Source organism: Rosa rugosa, chromosome 7, assembly GCF_958449725.1.
Source record: "Rosa rugosa chromosome 7, drRosRugo1.1, whole genome shotgun sequence".
Classification (NCBI taxonomy): domain Eukaryota; kingdom Viridiplantae; phylum Streptophyta; class Magnoliopsida; order Rosales; family Rosaceae; genus Rosa; species Rosa rugosa.
The window spans coordinates 22,467,895-22,489,401 of NC_084826.1; the positions used below are offsets into that span (position 1 = coordinate 22,467,895).

A 21,507-nucleotide genomic window follows, 5' to 3' on the forward strand; every position below is an offset into this window, starting at 1 on the left:
AGGGAAGTTGCTTTCCTAAGTAATGGGCATTAGGGTAACATCTTTACATAGGATGTTGTGGCCGTCAGTTTGACAGGGGATTAAGGATATACACGGTCAAAGGGAGATATTCCAGAGAGCAAGAATTTTTGAGAGTGTCTTGCTTGGTGGTTTTTGTACGTAAGTTTTCACAAAAAGAGTCATGCACTTGGTCCATGAATAAGTGTCATTGATTGTGCTCTCATATGCATATAACTCTCTTGAGATCAGTAGAGAGACGGTGAAGAAAGAAGAGCGAGATTTGAAGATTGTTCAAGTGAAGGAGTTCAAGAACGAAGACAAACTTTGTATTAGATTTTGTGTGAATCTTATAGCCGAGCCAGTGCTATTCAAAGTTTGTAAAAGAACATATCCTTTTCAATATGATGATCTTTATTTTGGGTTCTCAAGAGTAAGAGCCCCGCAGTGTTTTTAATCTCATATTTTGAGATTTTCACTGCGTAACCAAAAGTGTGGAGTTTGGTTCATTATTTCTGATATCTGCCCAGTAGGGATTGATCCATACACTGCAATCCCCATTATCCAGAAAAACGTTTTATCCTTGTATTTTCACTTGGCATCAGAGCGGGTTCTAAAGTTTTTTTAGTTGATCCGTGGTCAAGGATGGAACGTGAACGTGACAGAGCCTCTAGTTCTATAAATTGCCCGCCTTTGTTCGACGGTGAAGACTATTCACAATGGAAGATTATGATGAGAGCGTTTCTCTACTCTCAAGATGAAAACATGTGGAATGTTGTTGAACATGGATGGGAACACCCAACCAAGTCCGAGGAGTCAAAGAAAGTGGAAGGGTCATCTGCAAGAATTCTTAAACCTAGAAAGGAATGGACAGAAGAGGAAGTTCGTAACAGAAATTGTGATTTTAAGGCTAGAAATTCACTATTCACAGCCTTGTCCAAAAAGGAGCGAATGAGAATTAGCCATTGTGACACAGCCAAAGAAGCTTGGGATTTGCTTCAAGTCACGTATGAAGGAAACAAGAAGGTTAGAGGTCAGAAGCTTCAAAGACTTGTATTGGAATTTGAAAACATGACCATGGAGGAAGATGAATCGGTTGATGACTTTCATGCTCGACTTCTCAATGTTACTAGCCAATGCCGCAGCCTTGATGATCCATTTGAGGAGCACCGAATTGTCAAGAAGTTTCTCAGGGCTCTTCCCTCAAAATTCCAAGCCAAGCAGATTGCCATTGAGGAAGCTCAAGACCTTGACACTTACACTTTGGATGAACTGGTAGGAAATCTCAAAACTTTTGAGATGCGACTCAAGCCTGAAAAGAAGGTAAAAAGTGTTGCATTCTCTTCTATCAAAAAGAAAGAAGCTATTGATGATTCTGTTGATTTAGCCTTGCTAACTAAAGAATTTAAGAATTTTTTGAAAAATAAAAATTCTTCAGGGAATACTTCAAAAAATTTTTCGAGTTCAAGGAGGGATCAAATGTCTGAAAATCGTTTTGACAAAAATCCAAAGTTTACTAAATTCCCTCAAAAGAAAAACTTTCCTGAAAAACCAAAATGTTTTGAGTGTGGTGGAATTGGACATCTTGCTGCCGATTGTGGTAATAAGAGGTACAATTTGCGTGGTAACAAGGCATTAAAATCTACTTGGAGTGACAGTGATGATAGCACTCAATCCGATGGTGAAGAGGTAAATCTTGCTCTTACTTCCTCTTTTAATTCTGAATTGTCTGATGTTTCTGATTTAGAAGATGACACTTTTGATGAAGAAACAAATGAAAAATGCAAACAATTGTACAATGCCTCAAGAATTGTTCTTAAGAAAAATAATAAACTCAAAGAGGAAATTGAATTCTTAAGGAATGAGAAAGAAAAACTTGAGCAAAACTTTGAATTATCCTTGAAAGATTTGGAAGATGAACGAACTGACCTTGTTGATAAGATTAAAGTTTTGCAGGGAAAGTCCAAGTCTCAAGACTGGAACAAGGAGCATGAGGAGCTTATTAACAAAATAACGGTTTTGCAGGTGGAAATAAAGGCTCAATCCTCCTTAAATGTTTCTCTAACCCTTGAGAATGAAAAATTGCAGGAAGAATTATTGAGGGTCAAGGAGAGCTTTAACAAATTCTCTATAGGGTCTGAAAAAGTCTCTAAGATGATGGGAATTGGCAAAGCCTATGGTAATAAGGAAGGATTAGGATATAATGGTGAGTCGTGCAAACCTTTGATTTTTGTAAAAAGTGTGGAAGGTGAGAGCTCATCAAGCAATTCACAAAGCTCTAGTGACAAACCATCTGGCTCCAAGTTGGTTGAACGAACAGAACCTCATAGAGTCATTCATTCACATCAGAAAAATCTTTCGGTAAGTTCTGACAAGCACACCAATGTGCGTCAGCCTAGGTATGTTCCCAACCCCAAAAATTTCATTCCTACTTGTCATTATTGTGGAAAATTAGGACATATACGTCCTAGGTGCAACATGCTTCGTAGGTTCACTCAAAATCAGAGAAGAACATTGAGATTTAACTCACCTGCCTCGCTGCAAGCTGAGTTGAAAGAAGGTCTGAACCTGATAGCCAGGATTGCAAAGCTGGCTTCAATCCCCGTGGATCTGGAAACGAAAACAAAACAGACTTGGGTTAAGAAAGGACCCAAATGCTTCTCAACCAAGATTGATAATCTTGATGTATCTTCTGAATGTATTGATGCAACGTGTTTGCTTTCATCTTACAGGTCCAACAATGAGTTTGAACATGTGGAAGCCACTTGTCTTGTGGCTTTAACTGCACTTGCAGATAAGAAAAGTGATGTTTGGTACGTTGATAGCGGCTGCTCAAGACACATGACCGGTGAAAAGAGTTGGTTTGTATCCTTTTCCAGTGAGTTTACAAGTGGATCAGTCACTTTTGGAGATGGAAAAAAGGCAATGGTAATGGGTAAGGGAACCGTAAATACTCCAGGTATTCCTAATCTCCAAAATGTCTTGTTTGTTGAAGGACTTCATGCAAATCTCATAAGTGTTAGTCAATTAGCTGATGATTATGAGGATGTAAATTTCAATAAAACAAGATGTATTGTTACTGATAATAATGGAAAAAATATTATGGGTGGTTTGCGCTCTAAAGATAATTGTTATCATGTACGTGCTAATAAATCTGTTGAAGTACAGACATGTTTGAAAGCCAAGACATCAGATGATGTTCTTGAACTCTGGCATAGGCGTCTGGGGCATGTAAATTTTCAAGACTTGCTGAAACTTTCACACAAGGAAAGTGTAAGAGGTATGCCTTCTCTGAGTGGTAAGCCAGACAAGATGTGTGATGGTTGCAAGGCAGGTAAGCAAACTCGTGCATCACATGGAGCAATCAATTCATCCACTACAACTCATCCATTGGAACTTATGCATATGGATCTTGTTGGACCTTCACAAACCGAAAGCATGGGTGGTAAGAAATATATTTTGGTTGTAGTTGATGACTTCTCACGTTTTACTTGGGTAAACTTCCTTAGAGAGAAGAGTGATACATTTGAAAGCTTTAAGGGATTGTGCAAAAGAATAACAAATGAAAAACATTCTACAAACTTGTGCATTGTTAGAGTTAGGACTGACAATGGAACTGAATTTAAGAATGCTTTGTTTACTAATTTTTTCCTTGAGCACGGAATTGCACATGAGTTTTCAGCTCCAATTACCCCACAACAGAATGGTGTAGTTGAAAGAAAGAACAGGGTATTGCTAGATATGGGAAGAGTGATGCTGCATTCAGCTGGACTTACTCCAAACCTTTGGGCCGAAGCGATTAGCACTGCTTGCTATACTGCAAACCGTGCATTCTTGAGACCAGGTACTAACAAAACTCCATATGAGCTATGGAAAGGTAAGAAACCCAATGTAAGTCATCTTCGTGTTTTTGGCTCTCCTTGCTATATTTATAGAGATAGAGAATATCTTGGAAAATTTGATGCTAGGAGCGATAAAGGCATATTTCTTGGTTATTCTTTAGATAGTAGAGCTTACAGGGTGTACAACAAGCGAATCATGTCTGTAATGGAATCATATAATGTATCTATTGATGATTGTGCTGTGAGTACTGTTCAGGTTAATCTAGATGAGGATCAACCCTCAGGAAGCCGAGTAAATGTGGAACTAAACGAAGAAACGGATTATCCCTCAAATGATCCTATTTTTGATCCTCCACCTGTTCAGAGAACAGGGTTCAAACAAGTTCAGAAAGATCACTCCACTCAGGATGTTATTGGGGACTTACACGAGAGAATTCAAACGCGCAGACAAGCTGCATCACAGGTTAGTATTGATTCTGCTCTTGTGTGTTTTCTGACTGAAAATGAAGTGAACATAAACATAATTTCCAATTGTGGTTTTGTCTCACTCATTGAACCCAAGAATGTTAAAGAGGCCTTGAATGATGATGATTGGATAAACGCCATGCATGATGAATTGAATCAGTTTACAAGAAATGATGTGTGGTATCTTGTTCCTAGGCCTAGTGAATTAAATGTTATTGGTACAAAATGGATCTTTTGAAATAAAAGTGATGAGCATGGTAATGTTACTAGAAATAAAGCTAGACTTGTTGCTCAAGGGTACACACAGGTTGAAGGACTTGATTTTGATGAAACCTTTGCCCCAGTTGCAAGGCTAGAATCTGTTAGACTTCTTCTTGCTATTGCTTGTCATCTTAAATTTAAGTTGTACCAAATGGACGTAAAAAGTGCCTTTTTAAATGGTGTTTTGCAAGAGGAAGTTTATGTTGAACAACCTCAGGGATTCATAGACCCCTGTAAACCTGATCATGTGTATAAACTTAAAAAGGCTTTGTATGGTTTGAAACAGGCTCCAAGAGCTTGGTATGAGCGGTTATCTACCTACCTAGTGAGTAAAGGATACCATAGAGGTTCAGTAGATAAAACCTTGTTTGTGAAAAGGGATAAAAACCATGTCATGATTGCTCAGGTTTATGTTGATGATATCATATTTGGCTCTACCTCTGATACTTATGTTAAAGAATTTACTAACATCATGGAAAGTGAATTTGAGATGAGCATGTGTGGGGAGCTAAATTACTTTCTGGGTCTACAAGTTCGTCAACTGAAAGCAGGTATGTTTCTGTCACAAACTAAATATGCTGAGAATCTTGTGAAAAAGTTTGGACTTGAATCTGCAAAAATTGTCACCAATCCAATGAGTACAAGTACCAAACTTAGTGAGGATCTCACAGGTAAGTCTGTTGATCAAACTCTCTATAGGAGTATGATTGGTAGTCTTCTTTATCTCACTGCTAGTAGGCCTGACATATCCTATTGTGTTGGAGTTTGTGCTCGTTTTCAGGCAAATCCGAAGGAATCTCATTTGGAGGCAGTGAAAAGGATTATACGTTATGTCTCAGGTACAGTGAATTGTGGCATCTACTTTACCTTTGATACTAACGTTGAAATTGCAGGTTATTCAGATGCAGATTGGGGAGGAAATTTGAAAGATCGAAAAAGTACCTCTGGTGGATGTTTCTTTGTGGGCAACAACATGGTGGCCTGGCATAGCAAGAAGCAAAATTGCATATCACTTTCCACTGCTGAAGCAGAGTATGTGGCTGCAGGTAGCTGTTGTACTCAGATGTTATGGATGAAGCAAATGCTTCGTGACTACGGAATTTCCCAAGGTAAGTTGACCATTTTTTGTGATAACTCAAGTGCTATTAATATTTCCAAGAATCCAGTGCAGCACTCTCGCACTAAGCATATAGACATGAGATATCACTTTATCCGAGACTTAGTTGAGAAAGAAATACTTGAACTTGCATTTGTTCCCACTGAGTATCAATTAGCAGACTTATTCACAAAACCATTGGATAATGCACGGTTTGAATCTCTTAGAAGTGCCATTGGTGTTCTAAGTTCTGAAACCCTTACTTAATTTCCATATTTCAGCATGCATTCATTTTGTATGTCTTCATGGTAGCATAGGTGCATTCTCTTTTAGTTTCTGCTTTGTTAAAGTTCTGTCCCTGGACCTTCAGGATTGATATCATGGCTTGTATCCCCACGTGTCTGACAGCTGATTTGAACTTAGATTGACAAGGGCCATGTTTCTTTCTTAACTCTATGTGCAATAGGGTGCGTAGCACGTGTTGAACTTGTCCTTACATCACTCTGTACTTGTGAGTCTGAACAACATATTCTCTACACTCTTGAACTCTCTCATGCACACATACTCTAAGTGGTGGTACGTCTTACTTGATGGTTGGCTTGTTCACATTGCTCATGTACGAAAATTCTCATGTTGATGGCTCCTTGATAATTACAAAAAAAAAAAAAAAAAAAAAAAGGTTTGGAGCATGGCCAGGCTATTCCCAAAGTAAACAGGCCTCGGTCGTGACGAACGATATGAGGTTTGGGAAGAAACGGGAATGGTTTGGTCCCCCGGTGGATTGTGCGACTATTGACTCGAGTAGATGTGCTCTGTGGGGTGTCCTTGTTACATCTAGTACCCTAAAGTCATCTGACTTGGGAGCTGCTGGCATAATACTCGTTACATGAGTCTTAGTCTCATTAAACAAAAAAAATATATAGTTATGTTGTGTGAAAGGCAAAAAGAAAAATTCAAAATCTTGCCCACACGGTGTTATAAGGGGGACTAGAGTTTATGTGCTTAAAGGTGTTTCGTATGTGAGCTTTGTTTTCCAGGTTTCCCCAACTACTTCACACCCCATCTTGAGCTATGTTCACTCTACACCCCAAGATGTCTAGAATACTCGATCACCCTCTATTTTACCTTGTGACGGTGGGAATACCTTCACTCGTGTCAACTCATCTTGTTGCACTCTTATTTCTGATTGAGAGGTGTTGCTCTTGTTTGAAAAGCTATGCAAATTCAGTCTGTTATTGCCCGTGGATACAGTCCAACATCATTGTGTGGTTGCATCGCATGTTTGCATTCCTCATATCATATTCACTTAAGAAGGGGTTTCAGGACTTGGTCACTTTGCCGCCTTCTCTTTGCTTCTCCTTGCATTCTTGTCCTTACTCATTATACTTGTGTGTTTCTGGTCTCTGGGTCTCTTTGTCCTACCTCACCATTCACTTAAAAAAAAAACAAAAATAACAAAAAAAAAAAAAAAAAAACAAAAACAAAAACAAAAACAAAAAAAAAATGTTATTTTTTCTTTTTCTTTTTCACGGTTTGTTTCAAGTGTGCTAGCCAGGTTCTTTTTCTCCACAACACTTTCTCCCTTCGCTCTCGAGGCCGCCATCTCTCTCCTTCCTCTCCACATGGCTCGCGTCAAGCACACAGTTCTCCGCCCCAAGGCTCCGGCCCCCGGCCCCTCTCGGCGTTCCAATCGCCTCCACCGCCCGAAGGACTCTGGGCCACCTACCTCCGCTGACCACCCACAGGAATTGGCCGATTCCCCTTCTCGGTCGACTGCCCAGGCACCGTCGTCCCCTTCTGGGTCCGAGCGTTCCTCTGCCGCCGCAAATCTTTCCGATTCCGCTGCCTCTGAGCCGGTCCCGGTCTCTCCGTCGCCTGCGCCTCCGTTGCATGGTCGCTCGGTCAGCCCTTCCTCGCCTGCTCCGCCTTCCAAGCGTCCTCGTCTTTCCGGCCGCTCTGCTCCTTCCACCTCCCAGTAGACCAAGCCTCCTAAACCACGTAAGGATTCTCGCTTTGTGACTCGCACTCAACGAGTTGATTATGAAACCTATACATGTTTTCGACCGGTGGTTTATGAAAAGAGGTTCAATATCGATGACTTGGGTAGTTTATTTGCCGAAACTGTGCGTACTTTTCATTGGGAACATGTGTTGGATCTGTTGCCTACTCCTAACCTTACTGTGGTTAGAGAGTTCTATGCCTGTTGTTCTCCAAATATGCCAATGCAGGTTGATTTACTTAATGCTGCTACTCTGATTGGATGCAATGTGGATATTCACGGTGTCTCAGTCCCTTTCACCCCTACTACCATCCGTGACACCTTGGGTCTCCGTGCCCCTGTTTCCGAGATGCCTCCGATTGATCAGGAGCTTGCCGCTTTGTCCATTGATACTGTTGTGGCTGCACTGTATGAGGATCGTCCCGATGCCACTCCCGTGGAGCTTTCAGCTGGTGCCCTTAGTGAGTTCTGTCGCTTGTTGGGGCATTTGGTTCGTGCTCTGCTCTATCCTTCTTCTCAAAGCAGCAAGATTACCCTGGAGGAAGCTCGTCTCATCTATGTTCTCAATGCCAAGGGTCCCTATCTACCTCCTGAGCACTACATGTATACAGCTATCCGGAAAGCTGCTGTTGAGGGTCGTCGTCACAAAAAGGCCGCCTTAGTTTTTCCCTCTGTGATCACTGCTGTTTGCCACGCCAAGGGTGTTGTTTTTGCAGACTCCGATGAAATGGCTCCTCCCTTGAAGGTTTTCTCTCGGAGTTCTCTTCTTCGCAGCACCAGCCAAAGCAAGACCAAGGGTATTTCTGTTGACACCACCTCTCTTTCCCGCACCTTGCTTGATCATTTCACGGTGGTGAATCGCAAGTTGGACCTGCTTCTTCAGCGAGTCGATCACCTTGAGGGGGAGCTTCACTCTCTTCGCGCCACTATTGCACCTTCATCGTGAGCTTTGGCATACCTATCCAAAAAGGGGGAGAAGAAGTCTTCTTCTGACCTGATTTTGACACCTTATTTTGACTTAGATGGTTTAGCCTTATTTTGCTTTAGATGGTTTAGGCTAATGTGGTTGTGTGCTCTCTGTCATGCTTTAAGCTAGTAGTTGACTTTGAACTTATGTTTCAATGGATTTCTTAAATTGCCAGTTTATGTTTATTACTATCATGATTGGTTCACAAGGTGTGTGTGGTTAAGTGTTTCAGGTTTGATGACTTCTTGGTGTGATTTTTCTCAAGTACTTGTTGAGGGGGAGTTTCATGTGATAGAATAGTTTTGTATAGGAATGCCAAAGGGGGAGATTGTAGGTACAACTTTTGTACCTGTCGTATTGGCATTCCCATACAAGCAGTCCCTTTACTGATCTCAGGAAAACAGGTAAATGCATTTGCATAAGCATAGGGACAGTTTATTGTGGAGTCCGACTTTGGAAAGTAGGTTTTTGAATTTATGAATTTACGTTTTTAATGGTCTTCTAATTGTTAAATTCATAGTATTGATGTCCTAGGATTTGTTAGGCCGTCCCTATTCCTAATTGCCTTTTTCCTTAAGATTTGTGGAGTTCCTTTAAGGGAAGTTGCTTTCCTAATTAATGGGCATTAGGGTAACATCTTTACATAGGATGTTGTGGCCGTCAGTTTGACAGGGGATTAAGGATATACACGGTCAAAGGGAGATATTCCAGAGAGCAAGAATTTTTGAGAGTGTCTTGCTTGGTGGTTTTGTACGTAAGTTTTCACAAAAAGAGTCATGCACTTGGTCCATGAATAAGTGTCATTGATTGTGCTCTCATATGCATATAACTCTCTTGAGATCAGTAGAGAGACGGTGAAGAAAGAAGAGCGAGATTTGAAGATTGTTCAAGTGAAGGAGTTCAAGAACGAAGACAAACTTTGTATTAGATTTTGTGTGAATCTTATAGCCGAGCCAGTGCTATTCAAAGTTTGTAAAAGAACATATCCTTTTCAATATGATGATCTTTATTTTGGGTTCTCAAGAGTAAGAGCCCCGCAGTGTTTTTAATCTCATATTTTGAGATTTTCACTGCGTAACCAAAAGTGTGGAGTTTGGTTCATTATTTCTGATATCTGCCCAGTAGGGATTGATCCATACACTGCAATCCCCATTATCCAGAAAAACGTTTTATCCTTGTATTTTCAATATGATTATTGAGACGGATCTGGATCATTTTCTTAGCTCCCTCTGGTCTTTGTTTATTAACGACACTAGGTTATTGGAGTATATATACTTATTGAGACGGGATCCGGATCCGGATCATTTTCTTAGCTTCCTCTAGTCTTTGTTTATTAATGACACTAGGTTGTTGGAGTACATATAATTATTGAGACGGATCCGAATCCGGATCATTTTCTTAGCGGACAGTACTAGGCTCACATTCATTTTGAGTGTGTCTCAACCACTCACTCCTCAACTTGCCAGGTGTATGGGGACAGTACTAGGCTCACATTCATTTTGAGTGTGTCTCAACCACTCGCTCCTCAACTTGCCAGGTGTATGGGGACAGTACTAGGCTCACATTCACATTCATTTTGAGTGTGTCTCAACCACTCACTCCTCAACTTGCCAGGTGTATGGGGACAGTACTAGGCTCACATTCATTTGGAGTGTGTCTCAACCACTCGCTCCTCAACTTGCCAGGTGTATGGGGACAGTACTAGGCTCACATTCATTTTGAGTGTGTCTCAACCACTCGCTCCTCAACTTGCCAGGTGTATGGGGACAGTACTAGGCTCACATTCATTTTGAGTGTGTCTCAACCACTCGCTCCTCAACTTGCCAGGTGTATGGAGAGAAGTTCTTAGAAAATATGATCTTTTAATTTCCATTCTTTACCCCTATTTAAGTTAGAAAATAAAAATTAAAAATTCTTCATCTTCCGTCAATTTATCCATGGAGTTCCGATACATCCTTACTTAAGAAGAGACTAACCCCCTCCAACACGTACCATATACCAAAACCACTAGTATACGTGCATGGGCATCTTCTCATTACATTGACAACAAGAAAACATCGAAATTAAAGCAACTAGTCCCTGGAGATGACATCGTAAATTCATAATAATGACACAACCATGAAACCAAGACAACCAAATTGAGCTAAAACTCGGCTCATTTATCTTACAAACACAAGTCGAATAAGCTAAAAATGAGTCGAATACGAATCAAACTTGAGCTGTATAGAGCCTATTTACTGCCCTAGAAGTATGTCACACATGTTCAGTTACGCAACACAAACTTCTCACTTTACACGCGCACACACACGCATTCTCTTCTAAGGTTAATAAAGTAAGGTTAATGTCAATTTGATAATCACAAAATGGATTTTAACAATTGGAACATTTGATTCTTCTTTGATTAGTAAAGTATACAAAATTTTAGCCATGTCAGTAATTGTCTCGTCATCCAATATGATAGATAAATATAAAGTACCAGATAAAACTGAAATGGTAAAAGTGGTTAATTAAGTAGTTAAATGATTTTTAAATTGACTGAAATTTTGCAAGATTCACATATTAAAAGTGACCTAAAAGAGTGGTCTTGATTAGCTACATTAACAGACGTTAATCTTAATTTCTCGACTGAACAAAGTCACACCAAAATCAACATCTAGATGTATACTATGAAAACTTATGGCCCGTTTCGGTTTTGAAATTTGGAATACCACCAGTATCATCGTTGCGGTTAGCAGTTGAGGCCAAAAAAAACAAAAAGCAAAATTGTCTCCCTAGCAATCATTTGCACCTTTTTTTTTTTTTTTTTTTTTTTTGGCGCTTGAATATAAGTTGATGGTATCTGGATATTCCCATTTGTGATTCCATTCTCTAATTTTCTAGACATATATTAACCTACTCTAATCATGGCCCTGATCGCTTGTGATAGCAACCAGGAACCGATCAAAGGAGAACAGAGAGCTGAGAACTGGAAGCTGCCCTACATGATTTTGATGGCGTCTAACGGAGTTCTGGTGATTTGTGAGAGCCACAGGAATTAATGTGAGTCGATATTTGCATCTTTTAGCATTTCCTAGTTTAACTGAATTTGTGAGAGCGTCTCTACTGCATAAATCTTAAGCTGATAAAGCTTGTTGTGATTTCTGATTGCCAATTTGGTTTCATAATTATATTTGTATGGCCTACTGGAATCTTACAGTAGGTAGATGAAATACAAAATCTCTGCTGTGCGTGTATGTGTATATAGACCAAGGACATTCTCACACTACATATTAGGAATCAGCTAGAATATCTGTACATATAACATGCATGAACTGTAATACCAACCAAAAAATGATCATCTGGTATTTCTTAATGGTACGATTATAATAACTTCCTTTGGAGTATGCTTAGAATTTGGCAACTTTGAACTAAGTACTTGCTTGAAAAGAAACGTATGGCTAAGAATGCAATTGGTCTATTTAGTTCAATTTAACACAATTTCTCCAGTGACTCATAAAATTTTGATTGCAATTTGCATTAGATTGATATAGGGTGTCCTCAGTGGAGGTCACATAAAGATGTAAAGGTATTGGAAATTGGTATCTCCAGAATTGAAGTTGTCTACAATGTAGTCAATGTACTGAGATCTTGCAGGATATCATACTGTTTTGTATTATATCAATGAAAGACTGCTGTATATTGAAGAAAAAAAAGAAAAAAAAAATTAGATTGCAAAACACACTCATGAAAGTGATGATGGAGAAACATTTAGCAACAAATTCCTCATTAGGTTAAGCTTGTAAAACATTATAGCTCTTCCTCCCTCAAAGATGTATCACTGTCCTTACTAGACTCCCCAGTACACACCTTTTTGATATAGCATAATCAATTGCTCATTCTTTACGTTTATTCGAAAGATGGAAAAGGATTGAGCCTGGCAACTGGAACACAAACCAAGGGATGAGCCCTTGGAAGCGTTAATCCAGGGCCCTCTTCCATGTCAACTGTACCATTAGGTACCTTCCATTCAAAGCACTGAATCATAGCTGCGAGCATTGTCTGCACAACCTGCAGTGCAAGTGAGGTCCCAGGACAACCTCTTCTTCCACTACCAAATGGCAACAAATGAAAATGTTGTCCTCTCACATCTAGTTGGCTCTTCCCATCACCTTCATTGCGTGTAAACCTCTCTGGCTCAAACTCCAGAGGCTTCTCCCAGTGATTGGGGTCTCTGTTGACAGCCCACACATTGACAAATAATCTGGTTTTTGCTGGAATCTCATAGCCCCCAATTGAGCAGGTTTCAGTTGACTCTCTCACAATTAATGGGCCTGTTGGATGAAGTCTTAGTGTCTCTTTCACTATAGCTTGCAGGTAAGGAAGGTTTGCAATGTCTGATTCTTTTACTAATCTGTTGTTCCCGACTATGGTATCGATTTCTTGTCTTGCTTTGTTCATCACATCTGGGTGGTTGATTAGCTCTGCTAGTGCCCATTCTGTTGTAATTGCAGATGTGTCGGTACCAGCAGCAAATATGTCCTGTGATGAATATCCAGGGAAATTGATAAACATGACTCGCTTGATTTGTGCTCATAACATTTAGTAATCATTTCCAAGTAGTAAATATTTCATTTATGCCTGGTATATAAGATGTAACCTTTGTTTCACGCTATGCATATAAGATCTGCTACATATGGCAATGAGATACCACATGCATATTATGAGAGATGCCTTATATATAACTGGCACATTGACGCTATCAAAATATCCAGATCTTTTTTTGGATATTATCAGTAAATTAGTCATCCACAGAATATTAGTGTTTGCAGGCCAAAAGTATTTACTGTTTCATCTTTTTAACATACATTTCTGCAGTGACCTCAAAGTTTTAGTTTCTAGTTGTCATTCAACAAATTCTAGATAATGAATGAATTAACAGCTTTACTTGTAATGTGCATAGAGGCATTAGTTCTCATATCAGTGAATTAGCAACAAACATTGCGCACTGAGAGTATTGTGGTAAGAAGAATAATGTACCAGGATGAAGGCCTTTATGTTTTCTCTGGTCAGTCTTATCTCTGAGGTCTCATCTTCAGATATATCAAGTAAAATGTCAAGCAAATCTTTAACATCATCATCACTTTCACCCACTTCCTTCTTCTTCTTTCGTGCCTCTTGGTGCTCCTTTATGATCCTCTGCATCATAGTGTCGAACTGGTCACGTACTTCCTTAAGCCTTTTCCCAAATCCCTGCAAATCCAAGTTCTTACAAAACCAAATGAAGTCCGACAAATTGAACTTCCCTGTAAGCTCAGCAACAGCTTTGACCAACTTCCTGACCTCATCAGCCTCTTTTTCGTCCGCAGAACAACTCTGCCCCATAAGCATTCTCGATATGATATTGTTGGTTACATTCATAAGCTCAGCTCCAAGATCAACTGCCTCATTTGACTTGGCCTTGTTTAGCATCAAATCTATGAAGCTCGCCAGCTCTTCACGCCTCACTGGAAGGAGCTGATCAAGTGTTCTTCCACCGAGAAGTTCAGACATGCAGAGTTTCTTCATGAATTTCCAGTAGGGTCCATAAGGTGCAAACGAAAAATCGGCTGACCCATATGTGAGATAGTCAACAGCAGCCATGTGTGGTCTGTTGGAGAAGGAAGCTTCATGAGTCTTGAGGAACTCTTTCGCCATTTCTGGGGAGGAAACAACTACACAAGGCACAGAACCAAGAAAGATGTGAACTAAAGGTCCAAGGCGGTTTGATAGCTTGTGAAGAGCTTGGTGAGGTATTGGGGCAAGGAGGTGAAGGTGTCCAATGATTGGTAAGGCCATTGGACTTGGTGGAAGGCGAGAATTGGTCCGAAATTTGGCCAATATGGTTCGGACAAGGATTGTGGAGACTAGCCAAACAAGGAACAGTATGATGTAGCCTTGGAAATCTGTTTCCATTTTTGAATGTTTGTAATAATCAAAGAAAAATATGTGGTTTTTGGGTGCAATATAAGAATATCAAACACTTTATTTTTGCAGAAATTCAATTCCTCAGGAATTGAACTGTGCATAATCTGAGAGTTCATCCATTCTGTTGAGACATTTTATAAAAGGTGAGCATCAGGGAGGATGTCCATTTGATTAAGACAGCCTTTTTGGTTTGCATTTTAAATTGTTGGTTGCTTGGTATAGCTTAATCAGCTGTTTTGGAAATTAAGCTTGATGTAATGTTTTGAGGGTGAAGAGCAGAGACTGGGTCAGCAGCTGTCTGTCATGGGAGTTTAAATAGCAATGCAAATAAATGTTATGATATCTTTTTTCTCAACGTTATCCGTTGTCCTAACTTCTTTGTTTCAATTATTAAAAGGCTAAGAGCCGGCTATTCAAATTTAAGTTTCTGTTTCATATTCCTTGTCCTAGCTTCCTTGCATCATTCCCCAGATTGTAGAAGCAAGCATTTGGCCATCTTTGCTTTTGTTGCCGATCAGGTCAAAGACCATTTGTTTGTTGGTTGATCCGAAGCCAACATCATTTATAGGCTACAGAATTTTCTGACATTGCTCTCACCAAATAGTACTGTAAATTTTCATTCGAAAAAGCAATTTTTCTACCATACTAATTATGTAAATTTTCTTTCGAAAAGGCAACCAACATCATGTATTTATACTCACTTTAAGAAATCAACCTTAGATTGTGTTGTGATTGTATTGCGTGTTGAATTGCAAAATAGATGACATTTTAATTCAAAAAAAAAAAAAATCAACTTTTACCAAATAAGGTGAGAGTCTATTCAAACCTCCCATAATTTTTGTAAAAATTTGACCCAAAATTTAATAACTCTTTTACCCTTCTAAACAAAACTAAAGAAAGAGAAAGCATAATCATCTCCTCGTCCCCTTCTTCTTTCTATATGGTCATCCAAATAGAACTTAGAAATCTGAATGACAGACACGGAAACACTACTATAAGGTACCTTTGAGGTTAATTCTTGATTAGATCGGCCTTCAATTGCAGAGCTTAGACTTAAATGGAGCCTCGTTCAGCCACCGGTACTCGACGAGAATGAAAACGAGAAGCCTCGCGTCGCCGCCTCTGCTGCCTCAACAACTGGAGCCCCTCGGACCCTCCCAACAAGAGGACCACCAATCTGAAACCAAACAACCCTAGGTCAGCCACCCAATCTAGATCACAGCCTTCACATGCTTTGATTACAGCAGCAACAGGGAGGCTCTGACGAACTGGCCCGCCATCACCACCAAGGAATAGATACGAAAAAGGTGAAACACCACCATTTCAGGTCACAGGTACATAACCGCCACTAGTTTGGACTACCCGCCATCGAGAAACCCCTCTCGCAAGAGTCAGAGAGAAAACCATCTTATACAAGATGTTTATAACTTATAGTCATAGAATAAGCTATAATATGTTTATATCTATTGTCTTACTGGTCTGTTATCCGGTTTACATTAAAAGTGTGAATATTGATGTTATTTAGATAATTAATATACATACAACGACATTGAAGAATGTAAAAATTATCATTAGAATTAATTAAGGATCAAATCAACAATGTGGACACGGTTGAAATTAACCGAAACCGAACTGAACCGAATTGAATTAATATACCAATTAACTGACTTTGTGGTCCGGTTTCGTTTAGTACAAAAAACCAAACCATTAAAGTCCACCCTTAAGTCATAGTAGACATTTGTTGCCTTGCACTCGAAGAATAACACTGCATTAAAAATTAATAGCTTAATAGCCAGTTTATTTCTCTCTTTGTTTTTGCCAATGGAAAGGAATTTATTTATTGAAGTACCAACACAATACAAACAAAGACCCAAAATTGGTCAACAAGTAAACACAAGACAAAACAAGCCCAAAAAGCAAAAAAGCTCAACTCGTAGCAAACCCTCCAGTTGAGGGAAGAGGGAGAGTCTGTGTCATCGCCGCCACAAGCCAATCGGGCAGGTGACCCAGGATCGTCACCAAATCTGCAAAGAGGTATTTCACCGAACATGTCGAAATCATCCTAGTGTAAAAAGTCCATAACAGAATCGCGCCAAAGAGACGCAAAAACTCCACCAGCCAAATCCCAGAACTTACCTCCTAAGAGGGTTTTGTCTGAAACTGTTGAATTATAAATAACATAACAAGCCTGAATTTCGTCGTCCAAAAGATGAAGTTAGTTTTCATCTAGGTCATTCCATTGACTTCCAGAAGCTAATATTGCTACCAGATAAAAGGGATAATAGGTGATGTGAGGGAAAGTGGGTTTTGTCGATGGAAAGAAGAACGGACGGAAAAGTACCACGACTGTGTAGAGAAAAGCTATTCCGATGGCCAACACCAAAGACGCAAGCCAAGGAAGATTGCTTAGTACCACATAAACGCCAGCCATAAATGCTAAAGACAGCATGGCTAGTGCAGTCCCTAACACTGGCATTACCAAACGAAGAGCTGTGAATACCATAATCAGATCACCAGATTGTGCCCAAATGAGAGTAACTGCCACAAAGAGGGAGCTATACATAGCTATGGTGTTGGAGATCACAAAGACTTGGAACATAGATCTCGTTAGCAAAGTTGCTTTGCCTTCATGAGGGCCGGAGATGTTATAACCACCTGGCATTGTGATACCAGCTGCAAATGTCACTGTAGCAACAAGAGTGGTCATCACCAGTAGAGTGTTGACCCTGTCTTCATAACTTTTCTTGTCATCTAACTGTAAATCTTCTCTATCCGGTCTAAAAGCTTTAATGATTTCAGCAGCAGCATCTTTATTTTCCGATGCAACTTGTCCATCTGTGTTTCTTACAACATCTTCTGCAGGACTCTGTGTGGTACGTAGGAGAACATGCAAATGTTTAGCTCTCTTTGCACCGGCAGATTTTAGTGCAACCCAAGTTAGCCTCTGTGGTAGAATAGAAGGGAAAAAAAAAAAAAAAAAAAGATATATAAGATGCAAGATAAGTGTTGCTGGCATCAAATTAATCAGGGAACTCAATTATGCATCATAAGTCATAAATGGATCTCCGAAGAAAAACTTACCCCACGAAATGAACCAATTACTTCCTTAGTGCCCTCTGCAATATCAAGAGCTGTCATGTCTTTCCTGTTGGAAAGGTTTAAGTTGGTCCTTCTATCCCATGTCAAATGTTTCACAACTCTTGCATGTTTGTGAATTGTCGCCAGATGTAAAGGAGTATTTCCATGGTTATCTTTGTGATTAATCAACATCTGAAATTCATCCCTTTTCTGAAGAAAATATCTAACAAGATTATGTTTTCCAAATTTTGCTGCAACATGAAGCAAATTTTGTCCATCTGAATTCATGGGTTCCTCCTTTAAAGCAGGAAAATGTTGAAGGAGCGCTCTAACAATGTCAACATGGCCTTTTCTTGATGCAGAACAGATAGGAAGTGTTCCACTATTATCAGGTTGATTACAATAATGAGACTCTGAAGAACATTTGCGTAAGAAAAAGCAAACTCCTTCTAAATAACCTATTGATGCTGCATAATGAAATGGACTTCTCCCTTCCTCATCTCTTAGGTTGATGGTAAATCCCATCCTTGATATTGCCCGCATCATTTCTAGCATCGGTGAAATCAAGTGTGACTAAGAAATTAAGAATACAATGTTTAAAGGTAAAAATGATTTTTTGTTCCTATCACCCCAGCTAGCTAGAACATAAATGTAATAACAAATAGAACTTGGTTTCCTATATGGTTATACAACTCGTTTATGAAAAACATCTTGGAGTAGCCTAAAAATGCGATACTTACGAGGGATACCTATAATTTGAAGACAACTATATCATATATATCATTTTCAGAACATCAGAGAGAGACTTTAAAAGCTTGAAATGAAATATTCTATGAGTTCTTGAAATACCTTTATTGCGCTGACTAATTGCAACATGCAATGGTGACTTGCCTATGCTACTTGTGCTATTCTGATCTGCAACTCTGTTGATCAGCAGCATCAGCTTAACAATTGAAAGAAACCTGGCCTCAGTTGCAAGATACAGAGGTGATTTTTGCTCGTTATTAGCGGTAAATGAAAGGTAAGGATCGGTGTTGACCAACTGGCATGCCACACCTTCGTGATCATTCATCAATGCCTCATGTAAGGCGGTGTTTCCTTCATCATTTTTCATCTCCAACAACCACATATTATTTTCAATATCTACTGTTTCGCCATCACTTGTAACTGAACTTTGAGTTGTTTCCGCTATTAAACCGAGAAGAATTCCTACCATACCCCGTCTCCCACCTTTTGCCGCAATATGAAGTGCAGTGTCACCTTGGAAATTTTTCTCAAACAAAAGCGGACGGTGAAGGTTGACTATCTCAGTTGCCAGATTTTCATGGCCATAGCTCACTGCTATGTGAAGAAATGTGTTCTTGAGGGGACTCAGTTGAGAGATGAGCTAGATGTGAGAATTTTCATCATTTGTTGCACGCATAGTTTCCAAAAATTGATCTTCCCTGCCCAAACTTGCGGCGCTGTACAACTTTTGGTATGGATCAGTTACTTGCTCATACTCGTGCAAGTCTCGCCGGAGTCGAGTCTGTGATGGTGCCGTCACCAGCAAAGCAAATCTATCCAGCAACCATACTATTACATATTCAGGATCAGCACGGAACACCAAGGTATCATATAATTTTTTGATCGCGAACAACGCAAGTCGTAGAAATATTTCTGCCACTTGTGCTTCGTTTATGATCATTATGAATGTCTTCCCAATAAACTATAAGGTACCTGATCGAAATTATAACGAAAGGAAATAAATAGATAGCTATAGAGAGGCGTCTGATCTCTGCACAGCGAGTGGAAAATTGAAGTTGCATATATGTGCAGGAGTAGTAATTTGTTGTGTTTAGAGATCCAGAGAGAGAGAGCGCCCCTTACTAATAAAAAAAAACAGAGAGCGCCCCTTACCAAGTCAACGTTCTATTTTTTTCCGACAAAGTCAACGTTCGATTAAATAGTGAAATACAGATAAAAGGAAACGTTACCGACCCACTTGATCAATCTATATAAACCTTTTAATGATTAGAGTTGAATTAATTAATGACCCACGTGAAAATTACAGTAATGAAAGACATTCAAAAGCGATCAACCATTGACTTCGAGGACGACTCTCTGTTTCACTTAAGCTTTCAAGATGCCAAATTGCCAACTGGACTCCAACTAGCCCAACGGTTGTTGGAGTATATATCATTAATTAATTATTGAGACGGATCCGGATCATTTTCTTAGCTCCCACTGGTCTTTGTTTGTTTTTGACTTTGAATAATAACAGTTTTTTTTTTTTGTTTTGGTTTTTTTTTTAATGCTACAAACCGAACTAAAGAACAAAATCTCTACAGACTCCTCATTCCATTCCAGCTGAGCTAAATAGAACGCTGGAGACATAAAAGAAGATAGAAAAAACTAGACCGAAATATTCTGGGAATTTTTATATCTAATAGTTAATAACACTACACATCAGCACTTCCCATATAAGTAATCAAATATAAATATTCTGGGAATTTTTATATGTAATAGTTAATAACACTACACATGAGCACTTCCCATATAAGTAATCAAATATTGTTTTTTTAAGAAGTCTAGATGTTGGGATTCACCAAGGGTGGTCTGACATAGATGTTGAAAGTGACTCTGTCATTCTGATTGCTGCTCTTAATAGCAAAGAGAAAAATTTCTCTGAGGTAAGTCGAGTTTTAAATGATCATAAGAATTATCTTAGTGCTTTTCAGTCTGTTAGAATTTGACACATTTACCGTGAAGCAAATGGTGTAGCTGATAGGGTAGCTCACCTTGCTAGTTGGGGTGCACTTGATGATGTTTGGTTAGATGGGACGCCTGTTATTATTCAAGATGTTCTCTATGAGGATTATTGTAGTTGTTTCTCTATAGCACGGGGTTCAAGTTTTATGCCCCCCCCCCCTCCCGGTTGCAAAATTCTAATATTAATATAATAAATGGAACCGAGCGTGGGGCTGAGCCTCCCAACTAGGCTGGGTTCCAAACCCCTTTTCAAAAAAAAAAAAAAAAAAAGTCTAACGTTTGTTTTCTGTTCTTTTCCATGGATTCGGTTGTCATGCATTTCTGCACAGTATGCAGATCAATTGTAGACATTCATTACAATCTTCTCTTGATCCTGCCGTTCAAAATTTATCTCATCCTTAACTTGTCAATCACGTTGGTGACCAAACAGCCCATCTGCCTGCATGGTATGCAGATCTGCAAGGCGGAATTTTCCCTTTTCCATTATCAACTCCTCATCCTTCCCCATTGGTTTGTTCTTCCTCTTTCTTCCTTCTCAATCTTTGTCTACTTTCTTCTTCTAGAAATTTCAATCTCCTCGTCAACAAGAACATAATAGCTATGGATTTAAGAGAAAATCCCTACCTCCTTTATATGTTTCGTTCAGCTGGGTTTTCATTTAGTTTATGAAGGCATATTTTCAGGGCTTCGTTTTTTTTCTTCTTTCAGTTGGTTTCCTCTGCAAAAAAAAAAAAAGTTCAAATCTTTTTATATGTGTTGGAAGAATTTTCAAAATATTAATTTTGATAAAGAAATCAAAATGTGTCATTTGCGTTTGCATTTGCCCAAGTGAAGTAATATGACCAAAGTTAAATGGTACAAGTGAAAATGTACCTTATCATTTGAAGGGGTACATATACTTCTATATAAATGATTTATTCTCTACGGAATGAGATTGTTCCAAGATGATCCTGCATCCAATATTCACCATTTATATATCATGTTTTCTTACACATAAAACTACTAAAAACTAATAGGGTACGATTAGTTTTTAGGAACTTTAGCCATCTGGCAAACCTTCTTTTAAGTGTTAAGGTTGGTTTTCATGAGTGCAAAACATTAAATAACA

The 21,507-nt window shown here is 39.2% G+C and overlaps 3 protein-coding genes across 3 annotated transcripts; 1 reads left to right on the forward strand and 2 right to left on the reverse strand.

Annotated features, from left to right (window-relative positions):
- Nucleotides 1-642: 642 nt before the first annotated feature.
- On the forward strand, nt 643-2,515 carry LOC133723056 (uncharacterized). The gene is made up of 2 exons (XM_062149888.1): nt 643-2,358; nt 2,453-2,515. Exons 1-2 carry the CDS (start codon nt 643-645, stop codon nt 2,513-2,515), a joined length of 1,779 nt encoding a protein of 592 aa, XP_062005872.1.
- Nucleotides 2,516-12,254: 9,739 nt separating this feature from the next.
- LOC133723973 (cytochrome P450 93A3-like) lies at nt 12,255-14,689 on the reverse strand. Its single transcript, XM_062150837.1, has 2 exons — nt 13,644-14,689; nt 12,255-13,145 (listed from the first exon to the last, which is right to left on the reverse strand). Exons 1-2 carry the CDS (start codon nt 14,556-14,558, stop codon nt 12,513-12,515), a joined length of 1,548 nt encoding a protein of 515 aa, XP_062006821.1. The 5' UTR covers nt 14,559-14,689; the 3' UTR covers nt 12,255-12,512.
- Nucleotides 14,690-16,785: 2,096 nt separating this feature from the next.
- LOC133723057 (protein ACCELERATED CELL DEATH 6-like) lies at nt 16,786-19,042 on the reverse strand. The gene is made up of 2 exons (XM_062149890.1): nt 17,652-19,042; nt 16,786-17,436 (listed from the first exon to the last, which is right to left on the reverse strand). Exons 1-2 carry the CDS (start codon nt 18,201-18,203, stop codon nt 16,786-16,788), a joined length of 1,203 nt encoding a protein of 400 aa, XP_062005874.1. The 5' UTR covers nt 18,204-19,042.
- Between the last annotated feature and the right edge of the window lie 2,465 nt (nt 19,043-21,507).